At 45.2% G+C, this 22,466-nt stretch overlaps 1 protein-coding gene across 4 annotated transcripts in view; it reads right to left on the bottom strand.

Annotated features, from left to right (window-relative positions):
- Positions 1-16,857: 16,857 nt before the first annotated feature.
- Positions 16,858-22,466, bottom strand: part of MFSD11 (major facilitator superfamily domain containing 11) — a 28,731-nt gene continuing 23,122 nt past the window's right edge. For 2 of the 4 annotated variants that reach the window (XM_045164756.1, XM_045164757.1), the window contains one exon: positions 20,423-21,721. In XM_045164756.1, the coding sequence (XP_045020691.1) occupies positions 21,096-21,721 (626 nt within the window). In that variant the 3' untranslated portion in view covers positions 20,423-21,095. The other 2 variants (XM_006045325.4, XM_025279574.3) reach the window with 2 other exon arrangements.

The raw sequence follows: 22,466 nt of genomic DNA, 5'->3' as shown, positions 1-22,466 counted from the left end.
TAAGAATCTACCTTGCAATGCAGGGGACACAAGGAACTAAGATGCCTACATGCCTCAGAGTCTGTGGGCCACAATGAAAGATTCCATATGAAGCAACAAAGATCCTGAGTGCTGCAACGAAGAACTGATGCAGTCAAACAGATAAACATCAACAAAAGAGCAGAGTCGAGAGGAAAGGGAAGTCCAGCTCCCCTTCCCTGGGAGGACCCCCTAGCCATAAAAGTCACAGCACACATGTTGAACCCCACAATCTGATGGTCTCCACAGCCCACAAAGCCCCCAAGGACCAGAGAAGAGGTGAAGTCACTCAGTCGTGTCCGACTCTTTGTGACCCCATGAACTGTAGCCTACCAGGCTCCTCTGTCCATGGGATTTTCCAGGCAATAGTACTGGAGTGGATTGCCATTTCCTTCTCCAGGGGATCTTCCCAACCCAGGGATCAAACCCGGGTCTCCTGCGTTGTAGACTGATGCTTTTCTGTCTGAGCCACCAGGGAAGTCAGAGAAGAGGTACCTTTCTCAAAATCGACAGGCAGCTGGAGAGGGGTCAAGCTGAGATCCACTCTCCCCAGTACAGACCCCTGGTGGTCCACGTATTCCCAGTGGGAATCTCTTCCACGGCCAGAGGGCAAGGAAGCCTCCAACCCAGGAAATGTGGTGAAGAGATGGAGAATCCCAGGGGCTCCATCCAGCAGCGAAGGTCATGGTCCCGGGAGCCCCTCAGGAGGCAGGCCCAGACTGAGACGGTGCAGAACCCAGTGGGAGACCAGGGACACAGACCGCCTCTCTGAGCGGAGGAAAATGGATGGTGTTCCAGGGAGAGTGGTCTTGAGGAAAAGGATCTTCGGTTGGTTTTGTGTTTAAGACTGGGAGTGGTTTACCAGGTGAGGAAGGAGGCTGTAGGTGGAGAGGGAGCCTGCAGGTGTGAGAGAAGTGGTCCACCTTTCAGAGGGTCCTGGGAGGGAAGATAGCTCAGAAACCCAGCTGCAGCTGCACCCCAATGCACACTCTCCAAATGGTTCAGTTCAGTTCAGTTCAGTCGCTCAGTCGTGTCCGACTCTTTGCGACCTCATGAATTGCAACACACCAGGCCTCCCTGTTCATCACCAACTCCCGGAGTTCACTCAAACTCATGTCCATCAAGTTGGTGATGCCATCCAGCCATCTCATCCTCTGTCGTCCCCTTTTCCTCCTGCCCCCAATCCCTCCCAGCATCAGAGTCTTTTCCAATAAGTCAATTCTTCGCATGAGGTGATCAAAGTACTGGAGTTTCAGCTTTGGCATCATTCCTTCCAAAGAACACCCAGGGCTGATCTCCTCTAAGATGGACTGGTTGGATCTCCTTGCAGTCCAAGGGACTCTCAAGAGTCTTCTCCAAATGGTAGTCCCCCAAAATATATCTGTCCTCTTCTTGAACCCTGTGCAAGTAACCTTATTAGGAAAGTGACCCCTGGAGCCAGCCTAAGGGTACGTACTGTGCTCATGGAGAAAGGCACAGGGGACCACAGAGAGCACAGAGGACTGGGGAAAGGCACTGCAACCGCCCTCCCCTCTGCACCCCCAGCTGTGACTGCTCCACAGTAAGGAAGTCCCGTGAGGATGCACTGGGGCCCCTTCTGTGCGCCACCATTTAGACCCCAAGCCTCCCTGTAGCAGCCAGCAGCGATATTATGGATAAATGGTTCTAAACCCATATACAGCTTCCATGGAAGCTCAGTCAGTCAAGAATCTGTCTGCAATGCAGGAGACCTGGGTTCAATCCTTGGGTGGGGTAGATTCCCTGGAGAAAGAAATGGCAACCCACTCCAGTATTGTTACCTGGGAAATCCCATGGAGAGAGGAGCCTGGCGGACAACAGTCCATGGGGTCACAAAGAGTTGGACACGATTTAGCAACTAAACCACCACCACCAAGGCTATATACATTCCTATTCTACTGTACTTCCTAGGAATTCTAAAGCTTGGTTAAAAATGAATTTATGTATTGGTTTTAACTGTTACTCCGCAGTCTTCCTGTGCGTTTTCTTCTTAGGTCAAGGGCAACAGGACCAAATGCATCTCTCCTCCTAGAGCTTGTATGTTATGTTTTTAGGCAAAGCCACTTTCAAAAGAGTAATAACTGGAAAGCTTTTCTATTTTCCATGAATCGAGTTCTCAGTGCCTTTGAAAGAGGAGATGAAAGAGAGGGACCGTTTGCAAATGCAGGGACTTAAATAGGAATATCACAGAATGCAAAGCATAGCCCACAGGACAAGGATGGATGTCTCCGCAGCTCAGAGGAGAAGTGCAGGAAGAGGAGAGTCAGTGCAGCAGGGGCTTCGTCCCGGGGCTGAGTCCAGGTTTATATGGCATCAGTTCCAGTCCTCTCACATCCCGGGTCCGGTCTCCAGCCACACAGAAAAGAGGCAACCACCACCAGGATGCATTTGCAAGAACGGGACGCCCTCTGCAGGGCACGAGGGGACAGGAGCACAATCTCCTTGAGGTTTCTTTCCTTCAAGACTGAAACCAGCACAGTAATTCCTGTACACTCCCTATCTGGAAAGAGATGCATTCTACCTGGAACTTATGAATGTGGCAAGCAGTGAGGACTTAGAGGGCCACAGGGCCATGGCTGAAACTTCTGACCAAGCATTTGGAATTCACCTGAAGCTCTAGCTAAGGACTAGGGGTATTTGGCTGACAAAGGACATGAAAGCAAACTGAAGTGGACATGGTCTTATAGGGCCCCCATCTTCATGACAAGCAGAATCTGTACTGGCTAGGGACTTCCCTGGTGGTCCAGTGGCTAAGACTGCAGTCCCAATGCAGGGGGGCCAGGTTCAATCCCTGGTCAGAACTAGATGCCACCTGCCGCAACTTAGGGTTTGCCTGACTCAACTTAAGATCCCGCATGCTGCAACTAATACTTGGAGCAGCCAAATGAATAAATACATTTTGTGTTTTGTTTTTTTTTTTAAAGAATCTGTCCTGGCAAATAGAAATCCCAGAGGCCCTTGTGTCCAAACCCTCCTTATCAGATGAGAAAACCCTGTCTGGGAGTGCCAGTGGCCAGCCTAAAAACCCCCAACAGGGACCAGAACCTGGGTTTCCCTTCTGTCATTCTTACTCTCCCACCCGTAGGAGCAAGCACCAACCTCAGGAGGGCAGAAGGAAGTTTGGAAGAGGACATCTGCCCCATGGTCTGACATCTGGAGTTCTGCTCAGACTAGTTTATTGTAGGGCCTGCTAGGACCTGCAAGCCAAGTGCATCCCCTCATAAGAAAGTTCTGTTGTATTACATGGGCAAATCCTGGCTTCCCTTGTCTGTAGTTAACACGTGCCCCGATCTCTAAATAACGCTGTGTAGACTGAGCACTCTAGGAAGGCACCCCTGTGACTTTTGCTCCTTAATACACCATAGTGTATTGGTGTATTAATATACTACAGGTGGGGGGTGGGGCGGGGGGCAGGATGGGGGCGGGGCGGGGGTGCTTTCCTGGTGGCTCAGTGGGTAAAGAATCTACCTGCAATGCAGGAGACACAGGAGATGCAGGTTTGATTCCTGGGTCGGGAAGATTCCCTGGAGGAGGGCCTGGCAACCCACTCCAGTATCCTTGCCTGGAGAAGCCCATGGACCGAGCAGTCTGGCAGGCTACAGTCCATAGGGTCAAAAACAGTCGGACACGATCGAAGCAACTCAGCACAAGCACACATACCATAGTGGGTGCTTGGTAGTTGCTGAATTTATCTCAATAAGTGAGCATGACTTAAACATTTTTCATACAGCTGGGAGGATTTTACAGTGACCTACTGCAAGTCTCTCACTTGCTCCGCCTCAGAACAAACAATGTACATTTACTAGACAACTGACCAGGGACGTCTCTGATGATCCAGTGGCTAAGACTCCATGCTCACAATGCAGGGGGCCCGGGGTTTGATCCCTGGTCAGGGAACTAGATTCTACATGCCACAACTAAGAGTTTGCATGCTGCAACCTAAAGTTCCCGAACGCCACAACTAAGACCCGGCACAGTCAAATCAATATTTTTTAAAAAATAGATAACTGACCAAAGTTATAGATGCTGGGTGAAGCTGCATGGAAATCGCACCAAGCTGATCCTGACATGCAAAGTGTTCCCCATGGTCTGCAATCTGCATTAAAAAGTAAACTTCAGCAAAACTGCTCTATATGATATGATAGTACTGGATGCATGCCCCGGTACGTTTGTCCAAACTCACAGAACCACCAAGAGCAGCCCCTGGCGTAAACTGTGGATTCTGGGGGATAAGGTCAGAGTTTGTTCGTAAATGTCTCACTCTGGTAGAGATCCTGATAGTGGGGAAGGCTGTGCATCTGTAGAGGCAGAAGGCATATGGGAAATCTCTGTACTTTCCACGCAATTTTGCAATCAACTAAGACTGCTCTTAAAAATTAAGTCTATTAGGGACTTCCCCTGTGGTCCACTGGTTAAGACTTCGCCTTCCAGGGCAGGGGGTGTGGGTTTGATCCCTAGTTAGGGAGCTAAGATCCCCCAAGCCTCACGGCCAAAAAAACCAAACCACAAAATAGAAGCAATATTGCAACAAATTCAATAAAGACTTTTAAGATGGTCTACATTGAAAAAATAATAATAATTTAAAAAAAAGACATGCTTTCAGGTCACCCAGGAGACTGAAAACCATGGTGACCGGGACACACAAGGCCAAGGCTCCCAGCGACTCTGAGGCCCCCACAACTGGAAGACACAGTGAACCTCTGTGGCACTGAAGTCCCCAACTTGGCACAGACCCTGCTCCCTCCTCTGATTTTTCCCAACACCTGTGAGTCTGGCTTATTTGCCCAGTGCAGGCACTTGAAGGTACTTTATTGCCTCGAAATATTTTAAATCTCATTTTTCTTTGCATGAAATGAAATTCACTCTGCAGTCCCCTCAAGGCCGTTTTTCATCTCTTTCCCCCGGCGACACCTGTAAAGCATGCAGTGAGACCTTTCGGCAACAGGCTCTGTCATTTTCCCCATTTTCGAGCATAAGTGTTAATGCTTGCAGGCTCGACTGGGTTTAAATCGGCTTAACTGTGGATGCTTTGCCATTTCCAATAACAGAGAGACAAGTGGTGAGAAATCTGCACGGAGGAGCAGGATATTGGAGAGAAAGACAAACAAGATGGAGTCAGCAAGTGCTGGGACCTGCAGGCCACTCTACCCGCTTGAGCATCTCAGCCCTGTGCTTTAATTTCAGATGCACTTGGGATATTTAAACAATTTACTCCCTCCTAGAGGTTTCTGAAATCTTCCTAACCTACTCTTCTCACCTGGTAATAAATATCCCAAACATTATTGGAACTTCAATAAACCCTGGCCGAATAATGGGACACTCCCCACGTCTTGATAAAACAGCAACAAGCCACTCCAATGCGTTCAGTAACTAAATTCTCTTAGACTGGATCAAAGAAAAAAAGATACCTTATGTGGAACTTCCTGGGTGGTCCAGTGGCTAAGACTCCAAGTTTCCAAAGCAAGGGGCCCAGGTTCAATCCCTGGTCAGGGAACTAGAGTCCACATGCTGCAATTAAGAGTTCACATGCTGCAACTAAGACCCACCACAACCAAATAACTGAATAAGATGCTCTATGCCTTTGCAGCTTGTGAGATCTTAGTTTTCCAACGAGGGATTGAACATGGGCCCTCAGCAGTGAAAGCACAGAGTCCTTAACCACTGGACCACCAGGGATGTCCCAGATACGTTCTTAATTCAACTTGTAGAATTCTAGTTAATCCAACTAGAATTTAGTGAGCACCTGGGCAAAGGCTCTGTGGAGAGGCCATGGGGCCAAGTGCAGTTGTAAGAAGACTTTTATGAGCTGGCTGTGCCACTTCCCTGCCCTCCTGGGCAAGCCTCCATCCCTCTGAATTCAGTTCCGAGTCACAATATTAGATGCTGATCCCCTCTCTCCTAACTTCTGTACTGAGTTCTTGGGAGTCTCCATGAAGAAGTGCTTGATGGACTTAGAAATTATCGTTCTAAGACAAGTCAGTCAGACAGAGAGTGACAAATACCATACCGATATCACTTACATGTGGAATTTAAGAAAATGATACAAAAGAACTTATCTACAAAATAGAAACAGATTCAGAGATATAGAGAACAGATTTGTGGTTGCCAAGAGAGAAGAGGGTGGAGGAGGGAAAGACTGGGAGTTTGGGATTAGCAGATGCAAAATATTATACACAGGATGAATGAGCAACAAGGTCCTACTGTATATCACAGGGAACTGTATTCAATATACTGATAAAAAATGGAGAAGATTATGAAAAAGAATGCATGCGTGTGTATAACGAAATCACTTAGCCATGCAGCAGAAACTAACACAACTTTGTGAATCAAGTAAACATTAATTTAAATTTTTTCAAGCAAATAAATACATTTAAAAAAAGAAGTCCTTGAAAGAGCTCTGCAAAATTAGGTCACATAAATGTGAATTCTTATTCTAGAGGTAAGGCTGCAGGAGGATAATAATTTTCACCCAGAAGCATAGAAATAGAAATTCCTTGGCAGTCCTGTGGTTAAGACTCCATGTTTCCAATGCAAGGGACACGGTTCAATCCCTGGTCAGGGAACTAAGATCCCACCGAAGAACTGATGCTTTTGAACTGTGGTGTTGGAGAAGACTCTTGAGAGTCCCTTGGACTGCAAGGAGATCCAACCAGTCCATCCTAAAGGAAATCAACCCTGAATATTCATTGGAAGGAGTGATGCTGAAGTTCCAATACTTTGGACACCTGATGAAAAAGAGCCAACTCATTGGAAAAGACCCTGATGCTGGGAAAGATTAAAGGCAGGAGGAGAAGGGGACGACAGAGGATGAGATGGTTGGATGGCATCACTGACTCGATGGATATGAGTTTGAGCAAATCCCGGGAGATGGAGAAGGACAGGGCAGCCTGGCATGCTGCAGTCCATGGGGTCGCAGAGTCGGACACGACTGAGCGACTGAACAACTAGGCACGGCCAAAACAAAAAAGCACAGGCAACAGAAATGGCTCCAGCCCCGGACCCACACAGAATTCAAGGGAGAGCATGCAGCCCACGCCTGAACTTGACTGAGCTGGCCTGAACCCTAACTGCAGTTTTTCTGAGTGGACCACCAGGGGAAGTCCCAGCTTTTTCTTTTCAAAAAATCTGTTTTGCCAATTCCAGGTCCTTTGCATTGCTCTATAAATTTTAAAGTCAACTTGTCGATTTACACACACACACACACACACACACAAATCCAGCTGGGATTTTGATAGAGATTGCATTGAATTTATTATCAATGAGGTGAGAACTGCATCTTAAAAATATCAAGTCTTCCAATCCATGACTGTGGAACTTTGCTCCAGTTGCTTACAGCCTTAATTTTTCTCCGCAATGCTTTGTGGTTTCCAGAAAACAAAAATTGCATTTGGGGGTTAAATTTATTACTAAGTATTTTATTCCTATTGTGACAAGAAATGCATTAATTTTATTTGCAGATTGCTCAGTATTAGTATGGAGAAGGCAATGGCACCCCACTCCAGTACTCTTGCCTGGAAAATCCCATGGACGGAGGAGCCTGGTGGGCTGCAGTCCATGGGGTCGCTCGAGTCGGACACGACTGAGCGACTTCACTTTCACTTTTCACTTACATGCATTGGAGAAGGAAATGGCAACCCACTCCAGTGTTCTTGCCTGGAGAATCCTAGGGATGGGGAAGCCTGGTGGGCTGCTGTCTACGGGGTCGCACTGATTCGGACACGACGGAAGTGACTTAGCAGCAGCAGTATTAGTATATAGAAAACACAATTGATTTCTGAGTGTTGAGCTTGTGTCTTGTGGCTCTGCGTAACGCATTAGTTCTAGTAGGTTTGTGTGTGTATATTTACATTCAAGAGTAACTCATCACTGATTGACAGTTTCGTTTTTTATCAATCTAGATGACTTTTTTTTTTTTTTGGTCTTACTGCAGAAGTGTATTCTTCGCCTTTTTGTTTATTTGTTTATTTATGACTTTGCTGGGCCTTTATTGCTTGTCTCGGGCTTTCTCCAGTTGTGGCGAGTGGGGGCTCCTCTTGGTTGCAGCGTGTGGGCTTCTCATCGTGGTGGCCTCTCATTGCCGCACGCAGCTCCGACGTTGTGCTGCAAGGGCTTAGTTGCTCCAAGGCATGTGGGGTCTTCTTGGGTCAGGGATCGGACCCGTATCCCCTTCATTGGCAGGCGGATTCTTATCCACTGTGTCACCAGGGAAGCCCTACATTTTTGCCTCTCTTTTTCTCCTGATCTGAGGAAAAGAACATTCATACATTCATTTTTTCACACCAAATGTATTAGCTATGGGCTTGTCCATAAATGCTCCATTTATACCGAAGTTCTCTATTCTTACCTTAATGAGAGGTGTTTGTTTGTTTTTAAGTATGAATGGTGTTGGGTTTTGTCAAGGGCTTTTTCTGCAATGTGAATGGTCATGTAGCTTTGTCCTTTATCCTATTAATATGATGCATAACTGTGGTATAATAAAAAATATATCTATCTGGTCTTTGCCCTGGATTCCTGGCACAGAGTTCCTAAAATCTCTGGATATCTCTGCCTTTTAATACGCTGTCTAGGTTTGTCCACCAAATAAAACATGATTCTCAATTTTTAGGTTGTAAGAAAAAAAAATTTAGGTTGTGCATTTTTTTTTTTTTTTTTCAGTCACTAAGAGAAAGGGAAGTGGAGCAGGACCAGGTGAGGCCCTCTGGGTACAAAGGCCTTTCTTGTTTGTAGAAAAAGGCTTTAGTCTCCTGGGCCTCCTCGAATTCCAAAGAGCAAATTCAAGAAATTACTAATTAGGGAAGTGAGGAAATGCACGGATAAAGGAAAAGCAGTCAGGAAACAATAGCTCAGCATAAAACAGAGTCCCAGTTCCTCCTCAAGGGATATACGTCACCATCTGACACGTGTCTTTGAATCCTGCAAGACCTAAGGCCCCACCCGCCGCCGCACCCCCCCACCCCCCGTCAGGCGGAGGAAGGTAACTATATGACCAGATCCCAGACTGATAGGAATCTAAGCAATGATGATGTTGACCTTTTTCTGACCCTCGTGACTTCAATCAGCTAAAGCTTGGACTCTGTTGACCTTTGCCCCAATTCTAGGCTGAATTCTCCAGCCCCTTCATGAATAGCACGCACCCCTAGCTGAAAGGTTCCCGGATTTTGCTGTTTAGAGAAAAACAGCTTCAGGAAATATCCCTGGTGTTCTCCTTACTTATTGCAAACAATAAATCCTTCCTTCTCCTACTGTTTGGTTTGCTTGTGTCTTTTGGCTCAACAGCCAAGAGATAAACCTGGTTTTTGGGCAACGAAAGTTTGCTGCTGCCACAGGGATGACCTGCAGTCTTAAGTTTCGGACACAAAACAAGGCATTTCCCCACAGAAGCAGGCACCCAAGGCGTAGCTACAGGTGTTCCTGCAGGAGGAGACCCAGTCTGAGGCAGGAGAGCAGTGGGCTCCAGGTTAGACACTTACAACTGGCCTCCTGTTTCTCTTTCTTGGGGCACAAAGACGTGGGCTTCAGGCTGGATACTTAACAACTGTTTGCATTTCCTGGGACACGAGATAGATAGGCCTCCATTAAGGCATTTACAATCAGCCTCCCTTTGCCCTCCGAAATGGAGATAACAACAGAAGTAGGGTAGATAGCCAGTCTTTGTCGCTTGTAAACACCTTAAGGTAATAGTCGTGGCAACAGTCAAGGTAATAGTGAAACAGAGCGGGACCGTGTGATGCCTGACCCCCCACCCCACCCCCACAGGTCTTTTGTCTGCCTTTTGTCTGTAGACAACTTTAGTCAAAGAATAAGTTTAATCAGAGAACTGAGAAGTGCAGAAACAAAGGAAACCAAATAATAATAATGTGGTCGTTATGCATCGTCAAGGCGATTTGGTGCCTTCTCAAGGGTTATAGATAGTACTCTGAACCATATCCTGCGAGCTGTCTCATAGTGAAACCCTCACCAGGTGGGAGAAGTTAACTATATGATGACCAGGCTATAGCCGTAACATACGAGCTGCCACAATTCCAAGAATTGGCCTCAAAGTAACGGAAAACAAACTGACCCTGGAACTGAAGATTAACCGTACCTAAACAATCAAGATGACTCTGAAAAAAAAAAAAAGATGACTCTGGTCAGAGCACCGATGACCAATTTGAAGGTGACTGTCAGAGCTGACTGTGCTGTTTCTACACGTAGCCCCTCCTTCTGTCTAGAAACGCTCTTGCCCCACTCGTTGCCAGTGAGGAGGAGTTGGCCTTTGGACACATGTCCACCTACAGTGCCCCCGCTGCCCCCTACGCCCCCACCCCTCGCAGTTGCCGGGGTCTGAAATAAAGCAAACTTTCCTTTCCACCAACCTGGCCTGTTTATTGGCTTTTGAGCGGTGAGTAGCCAGACCCTGCACATCTTTTGTGACAATAGTCGTGGTAAGGACAAAGAGCGGGCAAACCCTGTTTGAGTAAAAGATTAAGGGATCTCCACTTCCCCCCTTTTTGGAAGAAGGGAGACACTACACATGTGCAGAAAGGTTCCTTGTGGGTCACAAGTCAGGGCATACCGCCAGGCCATAATGGGTCTTGCTCCTCCCAGCGGCCTTCACTTAGGGTACCATCTTGGCTGATAGGTGTGTGTGCACCCAGGAAAGGGCCCCAGGGTAGGTCAGGTGTGGAAAAATAAGCCAGATAATTGGCTAAAGGTAAACAAAGGCCTGGAAGAACTGCCCTATAAAAATGACTTGCCTGGCCCTTTTCTGTGCTCCTCCTCCCTAAGCCGGACGCCCACACCTTCTCTCTGGGTGTCCATCTCTACCTTGCTTCTATCTTAACTAAACAAACTCTTTTTCTGTGTGCTCTCCCGCATGTTGTTGTGCTATATCTCTAGTAATGAACTTTGTACCTGCATTTACAGTTTTTGCCTTGCTGCCTTGCCGAGATCAAACCCAGACCCCCGGCACGGCTCCCTCTGAAAGCACCATCTAACCAACAGTCTCCTTCCCCAGCACGTGAACTAAAAACATTTGCTTTCTCCTCTTTTGTTCAAATAGTGGTAACCACACAAAATAAGTAGAGAAAAAACAAATCTGCTTCTTCCCTCCCGGTGTCTGTGGGATGACTCATCCAAAGACTTTGCTTTTCAGTTCATGTGACAATTATCCCAAAAGATCCTTTTTAAAATGTGAAATACAATGAAATCATTTTTTAAAAAGTCAAACAGACTTAGAATATAAACAAAGAAGACTGAAGAATTGGGATATATTTGACAACATTTAGGGAAGAAAATAAGAAAGGAGGACCAATGAATTGAAGTTAGAAAGAAATACCTAAATGAGCCTCTTGTGGATCTGATGTCTATAAAACAGCAGTCAGCTTTTCCTTAAAATTATCCATCTCAGCTCACACAGAGTTAGGGCAAAACTACTCACGATAAAAACATCAAACCTTCTAAATTTAATAGCAGTTCAGGAAACCAACCAGTCACAACCAAATGCACCAGGGAAGAGGTGATGGCATCTTCAGACCATTTGTGCACAAAGTTGAAAACAATCTCAGTTTGAAAGCCACTGTGAAACATAGTTTCTTGACTTACCAGATCAACAAAAATGTGCTTCCCAGTAATTAAAATTTAGTGTATTATGGACCAACAAAAAGAAATCACTCTCAAGAGAGTGAGAAGATAAGCCATGAGCTGGGAGAAAATATAAAGATATACCTGATAGGGACTTCCCTGGTAGTCCAGTGGATAAAACTCTGCACTTCCTATGCAGGGGGCCACAGGTCTGATCCCTGGTCGGGTAACTAAGATCCCATATACCATGCAGCTCAACATCTGATAAAGGACTATTATCCAAAATATAAAAAGAACAGGAATTTAACAGACATCTCACCAGTGAAGATATACAAGTGGCAAACAAGCACCTAAAAAGATGTTCCACATTTTATGTCATCAAGGAAAAGCAACTGCAAAATAAAATTCATATTTTATGGCAGAACCAGAAAAATTTAAACACGAAAAATTTCCTCTGCCCTTAAATCTCCTCTCTGCCCTCTCCTGTGCATTGTGCATCTGCATTGGGCATCAACCAAGCCTCCCCCAGCAGCAGGAGTACTTTCTCAATTCAAAAGAGCAGCACTCACCTAGCATCAACAAGGCAATTCCTTAGAAAACAACATTCCTTCATCTTATAAAATGCCACAGGAAGCCATCATGATCTGATGACACTCAGATCTGGATTGTGTAGGCTGTCATTAATACATCATTTGAACTACAGACCTTTGTCTCCGGAAAAAAAAAAAAAAAAAAAAAACAACTCATATACCTGTGCCTTGACTTCTAATGGGCAGAACTATTCTCAGAGCTTTCTGAAATGCTCTCTCGAGTTTTATAAAATCCTCAAATTTGGCTTGAATAAAAATTTCCATTTTCTTTCTTATGGACTGATTTTTGTTGAAAGTGAAGAAGTGAAAGTTTGTATCTGACTCTTTGCAGTTGTATCTGACTCTTTGCAACCCCATGGACTGTAGCCCAGCAGGTTCCTCTGTTCATGGCATTCTCCAGGCAAGAATACTACAGTGGGTTGCTGTTTCCTTCTCCAGGGGATCTTCCTGACCTGGGGTCTCCTGCATTGCAGATAGATTCTTTACTATCTGAGCACCAAGGGAAGCCATTTTTGTTGACCCAACTGAAAACAGTGAGATCCCACTGCACACCTATGAAAACGACCAGAATCTGGAACACTGACAGCAGCAAATGCTGGCAAGGATTCAGAGCAAGAGGAGCCTCTCATTCATTGCTGGGACGAAGGCAAATGGTACGACTGCTTTGGAAGATGGTTTGGTAGTTTCTTGCAAAACTAAGCATGCTCTTTACCATAATACAATGCTGCAATTGTGCTCTTTTGGTGCTTGTCCAAGACAGTTGAAACATATGTCCACACAAAACCCTGCACACAGATGGTTAGAGTAGCTTTATTCTTGTCAAAACCTGAAGCAACCAAGATATCCTTCAATTGGTAAGTGAATAAACTGTGTACATCCTGTTAAAAGGTAAACGAAAGCATATAAACATTTTTAAGTGTTTGAGCAAACACTGGTTTGAAACAGGCAGCATGCAATCTAGCAGATAGAAAGGAGGTCTGAGGAGCTTTACAAAATGAAGGACTTGGGCATTCCCTGGCGGTCCAGTGGTTAGAACACCACATTTTTCACTGCACAGGGCATGGGTTCAATCCTGGTCAGGGAACTAAGATCCCACAAGCTGCGCAACGCAGCCAAAAAAAAAAATAGAGAAAGACAGAGGAAGTAGGAACAAGGAAGTTATACTAGGCCAAAAAGCCAATCGGTTATTGAGAGCTTATTTTTCTTTAGCGGGTGGCAGGGGTCAATATCAGGCAGATTACCTAACCAGTATCGGTCAGGCAATTCCTGATTGACTCGTTTAAGATTCCATTTCTGGGACAGCTGAAACTGAAATTAAGTCTCCGTTTGGGGACGTGGAACTTACCATAAGCCACTCTATTTGGGCCTGATGTCTTGTTTTTTAACAATCCAGACAATGGAATAGTATTCAGTGCTAAGAAGAAATGAGCTATCAAGCCATGAAAAGACATGTTGGAAACTTAATACGTATTACTAAATGTAAGATGCCAATCTGGAAAAGGTTACATACTGTATGATTCCAACTATATGACATTCTGGAAAAGGCAAAACTATGGACACAGTAAAAAATAAAGTCAGTGGTTTCTGGGGGAGGGAGGGAAGAACAGGAAGAACTCAGGAATTTTAGGGTGGTCAAACTACACCATATGATAGATACTATAACGGGGGATACTAGTCATTATACATTTGTCTAAACTCATAGAACGCACAACACTGAAGTGAATCCTAACGTAAACTAAGGACTTAAAAAAAAATATTTATTTATTTCACTGTGCCAGGTCTTAGTTGCGCATGTGGGATCTAGTTCCCTGACCAGAGATGGAACCTGGGCCCCCTGCATTGGGAGCCTGAAGTCTTAGCCACTGGACCACCAGGGAGGTCCCGAAGCTAAGGACTCTGGGTGATGACAAGGTGTCAATGTAGGATCATTAATTGCAATAAATGTACCACTTTGGTGGGGCACGTTGATAAGAAAAATCTCTGAACCTTTCCCTTCACGTTGCTGTGAATTCAAAATTGCTCTAAAAAATGAAGTCTACTTTAAAAGAACAAAAACGAAAATAACATAAAGTCAGGAATTCCCTGGTGGTTCAGTGGTTAGGACTCAGGGCTTTCACTACTGGGGCCCAGGATCAATCCCTGGTCCGGGAACTAAGATTCCAAAAGCAATGGGGGTGGGGCTGGGGGAGAAATCTACCTTTTTACAATTGAATAAAATAAAAAGTTTATAAAGAAACAAGCCAAAAGAATCACACAAAATTTCAAGAGTCAGACCATTTTCATGGACTATGTGTCCTTATCTTCTAGAAAATACAATTTTTTTCTTAAGTAGTATGAGTTGAGTTGTAAGCAGTTGTTTAACCATATTTTACTTGCTGAAAACCAAACCAAAAGTACCAATGAAACAAGCCCAAGTATTTATGTTAATGAGACATCTTAGCTAATTATGTAATTAGACCTTAACTTTTTTTTTTGGCTGCACCTTGCAGCCTGAGGGGTCTTAGTTCCCCAGCCAGGGATGGAACCTGTGCTGTCTGCAGTGGGAGCACGGATTCCTAACTACTGGACCGCCAAGGAAGTCCCTAATTAACTTTTTTAGTCAAAAAAATTGTTTTGAAATATAGCTGATTTACAATGTTGTGTAAGTTTCTGTTGTATAGCAAAGTGATTCAATTATACATGTGAAAAGTGTTAGTTGCTCAGTTGTGTCCGACTCTTTGCAACCCCATGGACTACCACCAGCTTCGTCTGTCAACAGAATTCTCCAGGCAAGAATACTGGAATGGGCTGCCATTTCTTCCTTGAGGCAATCTCCCCAACCCAGAGATTCTCCCCATCACAGATGGAGTCTTTACTACTGCGCCACCTGGGAAGTCCCAAACAATGTGGTTTATGCTAAACAAACACCTGCTTTCTCTCTGCAAGTCTAAAATCCTGGCAAATGCCAGGCAGAGGCTGCCTGCAACCAGCCCCTGTAAAACCCTTAGGTGCGTCTCTAGCAGGCTTTCCTGGTCAGAAACATCGCACACATTGCTACATCTTCGATGCAGGGGCAAAGGGGCAAGAGGAAGCTCTGGGTGACCTTCAGGGAAGGGAGAGAGAAAGCCTAAGGAAGCTTGTACTTGGATTCTTCTAGACTCCCCCCAGGGTCTTTGTCCCTGATGACCTGGCTTACGAGGTCACTGTAATAAACCCTGAGAGTACCCCTGATTCCTGCTAGCACATCTCCCAATTTACAAGTAGTGGGGGTTTTTTTGCCACACCTTGAGGCTTACCGCAATTTAGTTCCCTAACCACAGATTGAACCTGGGCCACGACAGTGAATGCGCTGAGTCCTAACCACTGGCCCCGCAGGGAATTCTGTGAAGCTCTTACCTTAATGAGTGTGTCCACATATTCCAGTTGCTGGGGCCTCCTTGGACCGTGACCCATGGAGACAGCTAGCTGCTGCCATTAGGAGACGGCAAGAGGGGAAGAGTTCACTGCTGCTTCAAGGCCTGGGCCTGGCCTGCAGGCGGCCATGAGGAGGGCCTTGGAGCTCTTGAGACCCAGCCCTCAGCCTTTCCCTGGGCCCCCGGCACACTTGCCCACCCTGAGACCAGAAGGCCTGGAGGGCCCAGAGACCCTGGCGAAGCTGACTGAACAGGACCCTTGACCCCGCCCTCTGGGCCACCGGCTGTGCTCCTGTTACAGTTCTTGTTCAGTCACTAAGTCATGTTCGAGTCTTTGCAACCCCATGGACTGCCGCCGCCTGGCTCCCCTCCACTGTCTCCCAATGCGTGCGTGCTGTAGCTTCATGTACAGACAGCTCTTTGCAAGCCTATGGACTGTAGCCCGCCAGGCTCTTCTGTCCATGGGATTTCCCAGGCAAGAATCCTGGTGTGGGTTGCCAAGCCCTCCTCCAGCAGATCGTTATCTCCCCAAGTTTGCTCAAGTTCATTGAGTTGGTGATGCTATCTAACCATCTCATCCTCTGCCGCCCCTTCTCCTTTGGTCGCCATTCTTTACTGCTGAGTCACCAGGGGAGCCCCGTGACAGCAGCAGGCAGCCTACTGTTGCATGTATAGGTCACACTCTGTCTATCCATTCACCTACCGATGGACATGGGTCCTCACCTTTTGGCCATTGTGAGCAATGCTGCTACAAGCATAACTGTACAAATACCTCCTCAAGTTTTTCTTCAGTTCTTTGGGGTACATACCCAAACATGAAATTGGTGGATCAGACGGTGATTCTAGTTTGACATTTTTTAGGAACTACATTACTGTTTTCCATAAAGGCAGCACCATTTTACATTCCTACCAAGGATTCAGTTTCTCTTATGTCCTCACTTCATTTTTTTAATTGGCAACTTTTTTTTGTATTTTGAGAACTTAACTCCCAGAGGAAAGCAAGCCTCAGTGTCAACAGCCAAAGCCTAGGTTTTAAGGTATTCAAGCCTTCGGGTATAGGGCAGAAGAGGTGGGTGGGGGGATGCCTTCACACAGAGTAAAACAGTTGTGACTCAATAAAGGTTGCTCCAGGGCTAAGCCAAATTTCAATATACAGAAATCTGCAGCAAAAGAACAGCACATTCATACTTACACACACACACACACCCATGTGAGACAAAGTGAAGACTGACTTACCCAGAAGCATAAATTATTTGACAGAGTACATAAGACAAGCGTAAAAATTAAATTCTTTATTTCATACCACATTTCAAATTCAAATAATGATACAAATTCAAACGAGCTGTTATCAGTCAAATAAAGAGCCCACCAAGGCCAACACTATTTATAGACATAAAGACTGAGTAAAAAAACAAAACGAAACCCACCCAAACACAAAATGTGAGTACAGAACTTAAGGTGAAGAACATCACACATAACAACAGGAGGGAGGCAGCCCAGAAGTCGTGTTCCTGACACACTCCCCTCACTCTCTTTTCCCTTGTGAAAGCAGTTACCAGGAATCCTACCAGTCGTGATAAGAGGCTGTGGCTGCCCTGGGAGAATGCACTCAGTAGTATTAACAGAGGCTACTGAACCTCTGCAACCTAATTCTACAGACCTATCATAAGCAAAGGGAGCCCGAGCCTGGCAGAGTGAGGAACACGGGAATGCAGGGCCCAGTTCCCAGCTGAACGTGAGACAGGCAGCCTTGCGAGACAGTCCTGGGGATCCTGGTTCTAGTCACTCCCTGGTGTAACCCCCACCCCCTTCCGTGAGTGTGGCCGGTAACTAGTAACTTGAATCTAGTAAAGAGAATACAGCAAAAGTGATGAGATGTCACTTTCAAGATTAACCGATAAAAAACGGTGACTTATGACTTGCTGGCACTTCCCTCTGGCTTTTCTCACTTGCTTTCTTTGATGAGGACAGCCGTGAGAAACTAAGACTCTCAGTCCAACAGCCTGTGAGGAACCGACTCCTGCCAAGGATGAGACTAAGCTGAGAGAAGCAGGTCCTCCTCCGGGTCACACCTTGGCTGCAGCCTTGTGACAGACCCTGAGCTGGCTGGAGGGCCTGGTTCAGCCATGCCAAGACTTAGCCCCGCAGAAACTATGAGAGAATACGTAGGTCTTAAGTGGTTGAGTTTTGGGGTAATATGTCATTCGGAGATAGCAAACAAATACATCTGGGTAAACAATAATGTGCTTAGTGAAAAAAACTGTTAGTTGCTCAGTCACGTCTGACTTTGTGACCCCATGGACTATAGCCTGCCAGGCTCCTGTCCATGGAATTCTCCCAAGTAACAATACTGGAGTGGGTAGCCATTCCCTTCTCCAGGAGATCTTCCCGACGCAGGGATCAAACGCAGGTCTCCTGCACTACAGGCAGATTCTTTACTATCTGAACCACCAGGGAAATGGCTAAGTTTTGGAGTAATCTGTAATACAGTGATAGAAAACAAATACATCTGAGTAGACAATAATGTGCTTAAAGAGATAATAAATTCATTTGCATTAGTTCTGAAACAGCATTTACAATTTATATAAAATCAACTATCAACTGAGTTTATCTCAACTTCAAGAAAGAAAACCACAGTTTTACAACTTGGAGCAGAAGAGTTTAGTGTTCCATACAAATGCAATTTCTCTAAGGGTTCCAGCTAACCACAATTCCCTGCAATTGCCATCAAGTCTAAAACTCACACTCCTTAAATTTCTAAGCAGGTTTTAAAAAATAATGGAAAGCAAAATATTGTTTGTCTTCTTGATTAAATCTACTTTGCCATAAAACTCTTGATTTGTTCAGTTAATTTTCAATTTTAAAAGTGAGCTTTCCCATCGATAGGGAATATCCAGAAGAAGCAAATCCACAGAGACAGGAAACGGATTACTGACCACCGGTGCCAGGCAAGAGAATGGGGAATGACTACTAGTAGGCATGGGAGGTTCTTTCGGGGTGATGAAAACGTTCTGGAAAAGACAGTAGTGATAGCTATATAATCTTGTGCATGTACTGAAATGCCACTGAACTGTATACTTTACAATGATGAATTTTATGATTTCTGAATTATATCTCAATTAAAATAACTGTTTAAAGCTCTTATGGATTAAAGTTAACATTTCCATTCTAAACATCTCCCCCAAACAGTTAAGACTCCATTCCCAGACATGCATATGGAATGGTGTTTCTTAGTGACAACAGCCTGCCGCCACAGCTTAGACTTCACCACGTGTTCTGGGTTTGTTTGTTTTTTATGCACTGCATCCTCTAGAAAAATTACTAGCAAAAGCCTCCATCAATAAATGTGTATTTTTTTCTTAAGTGTGTTTCTGTTCATTTACAAATGTAAGATCCCTATTTTTAAAACTTAAGACAATTTTTACCTCATTTCATAATACTTGATTAGTACCCCTCTTGCTATGAACTACAAGAAAAACTATCAAAAATGTGCAAATCTTTTCAAAGATTCCATTTCAGTGTTACATGATTTACTTAGACATCATTCCCAGACACACATGGGGTGGCACATGCTCCCTGTTACTACATAGTAACACACAGCCACACACCTAGGAGTCTTCACATGACATACGAGTCTTCATACACATATGGCCTAATAGTTTCAATCAAAGCATGATCTCTCAACGAGAACAGGGGGCAGAAGAAAACATTTACATTTACAACATGATCATAAGGAACGTGAGACAGATGAACTGAAAAACAACATCTTCGAACATCATGACTGACAGGACAAGTTCCCTTATTTCACTACTTTTTAAACAATATTTGTAAACCTGAATACCAACTCTGGCAGATTTAGCAGTCTTAGATCTCGGAGTTTCCATCCTAACAGCCTCCAAGGTATGGTGAAGATGAGAGCGGCCTCCTCTGCCCGGCCCTGCCGCTCAGCCGAGGGTCTGAAGAAGCGGCCTCCTCTCACTGGCACCCTTCTTCAAATACTTCGGTAGTCAGAGCCCCGGGCTACAATGGCAGCAGCTTCCCACTCCACAGTGAAGAAGGAGACAGTTCCAAAAAACCCAAATATCACCATGACCAGGAGTTGCCAATGAAGGAGAAGGTAGTTACTGTAGAAAAATGCCACGGCTGCGCAAATGGACTAAGAATAAAGAAGACAAAACAGATCATGAAACATGCACAGGTGACCCAGCCGACTCCACAACGAACCCCACAGCTTGGACCCAAGGCTTCTTGTCACTGCTCCCTGCTCTTTCTGCATCTAGAGGGCACCTCCTTAGTCACTAGCTCACAGACACGCACCATCAAGTCCCACTGAGAGCTGGGAATAATCAAGTGAGCTACAGTCTGCTATTTAAAATAGTATTTTGTTAAAAAAAAAAAAAAAAAAAAACTGGAGTGATAAAATTACGTGCATGCACAGTGAGAAGCACACTTGTTACCTGTGAACACCATCAACTCTAGTATCTACTGAAAGAAGTCTGAGCCGCAGAGGCCGGAATGTAAAATCTCTTATATAAGTGATGGGACAAAAAAGATCACTGTACTTATTGTCTCCTTATTGTGATCAGAAATCCTTTTAAAGGATCTCCTAGACTTTTATTTAAGAAACATTAAGAAAATGAAGTTACAGCACTTCAAAAAGACCCGCTTTTAAACACAGTTTAAAGAAGAATTTACCTGCACAAATTTAAAGACGGCAAAAGCCGGGGCGCTGTCTTCAGAATAGAGAAAACCTAAAATACTAAGCAGCTGGGTATTGAAGCAGCTGTCTCCAAGACCCAACAGGAAGCTGCAGAAGATGGCAATTTCTTTGCTGATTAAAATAAAATTAATTGAGAGTGAGCATTAATAATAATAATATTTGTTAGAGTTGTTTAAAATGTAATAGCAACTCACCCACAAAAACATTTTACTCTCCAATTTAAACAAGTTTATGAAACAAGAATGAATAAACATGGAATTTACAAAGAACTTATGCTCAAATGCTGTCACCTTCACAGTCGAGCAAACTCTAGTCTATTAACCATCAGGGAAGCAAACAGTGTGTCTGGGATGGGGCCGCCCTTGGCTTGTGGATCCAGACATAAACGCCTCCATTGACAATGAATCCGAGGGTTGAGTGCAGTAAAGTGACACCCGCAAAGCTCCCATAAGCACTGTGAAGGGGCTGGGCGGCCGGCCCAGCAGACACTTCACCCCTCATTCCTCACTGCTCTTCCCTGAAGCCCAAACTTCTAGAGATTTCAATGCTCAAAAGGCAGAGATAAAAAATTCAAATCAGACACTTACATGATCCTTCACAGATCAAGAAAAAGATTTAGTGGGGAGAAAGGTTAAAACCAACAATCACAAAAATAACTTGATATTCTCTATGGATTTCTATTCAAACTCATTCTGGCTCCATTAACACATGACAAATGACCTTATAACAGACTTACAGAAAAGGACTAACTGCTCCATTCTAAATTCCAAGCCATCCTTTACCCCCTGCCCTTCCTTAACTTACTAGAGAAGGGCGGCCACGGTACCTGGGTGTGATGTAACTTACTAGAGGAGGGCGGCCACGGTACCTGGGTGTGATGTAACTTACTAGAGGAGGGCGGCCACGGTACCTGGGTGTGATGTAACTTACTAGAGGAGGGCGGCCACGGTACCTGGGTGTGATGTAACTTACTAGAGGAGGGCGGCCACGGTACCTGGGTGTGATGTAACTTACTAGAGGAGGGCGGCCACGGTACCTGGGTGTGATGTAACTTACTAGAGGAGGGCGGCCACGGTACCTGGGTGTGATGTAACTTACTAGAGGAGGGCGGCCACGGTACCTGGGTGTGATGTAACTTACTAGAGGAGGGCGGCCACGGTACCTGGGTGTGATGTAACTTACTAGAGGAGGGCGGCCACGGTACCTGGGTGTGATGTAACTTACTAGAGGAGGGCGGCCACGGTACCTGGGTGTGATGTAAGCGCTGCTGTCAGTGCCTTCAACAGGAGCAATGGGGGCATCCCCAGGCATGTTGAGGAATATTAAATAAAAAGCTACAAAATGCACCAGGATGCCCAACAGCACAACTGGATTCCTACCAAAACGATTATTCTTGCTCAGCAGGCCAAAGAGGCTTCCACCTATAAGATCAATGAACAAACAAAAAAATCCAAGGCCAAGTTAACATATCAAAAACTTAGTTTTGAAAATATAAATGGACAAATAGTGAATTTAATAAAATAAAGAAAGCAAGCACGAATATACAAAATAAGAAATAACTGTTGAAACAAAGGAAATTATAAAAATCAGGACAGACTTCTAGGTAAGATGGAATAACAGGAACTGAATTTACCCCCAGTCTAAAAAAAAAAAAAAAAAAACCAAAAATATGGCACAACGGTTTTGAAGACACAGATTCTCAGGTGACAAAGGGCAGTGATCTCAGAGAGACAGGGAACAAATGAGGCGAGGCCCACACCTGCCCCAGCTGACCGAGAGGCCGGGGGCTTCGGAAAGGGGGAAGGCGGAAGCAGAGCGGGGAGGACAGGGGAAGGAGACCGGGAAGAGGGGCAGAAGGGGAGGGAAGGCAGGAGGAAGCCCACAGCCTCCCTGAGTCAGAGACAGAGCTCAGGGGCTGGGGAGACCAAGGTGCCTGAGTTTCCAAAACAGGGCATCAAAAAGGAGAGCTGATCAGCACAGGATGTGAGTAGCAGAGATCAGAAAGAACTTTCCAAAAGGATTAGTGGCATTAGTGCCCTAACCTCGGCTGGGAAGAGTACCTGGTCCCACCAGCCAGACCGGAAATCTTATTATTCACTGGGTATTCACAAAAGGGTCTTCCCTTGGGGGAGAGAGATAATTAGCCCTCCTCTGAGCACTGCTCTG

The sequence above is a fragment of the Bubalus bubalis genome, chromosome 3 (assembly GCF_019923935.1).
Source record: "Bubalus bubalis isolate 160015118507 breed Murrah chromosome 3, NDDB_SH_1, whole genome shotgun sequence".
Taxonomy (NCBI): Eukaryota; Metazoa; Chordata; class Mammalia; order Artiodactyla; family Bovidae; genus Bubalus; species Bubalus bubalis.
Note: the sequence above shows the minus strand (reverse complement) of the source record. Positions and strands in the feature narration are given on the sequence as shown.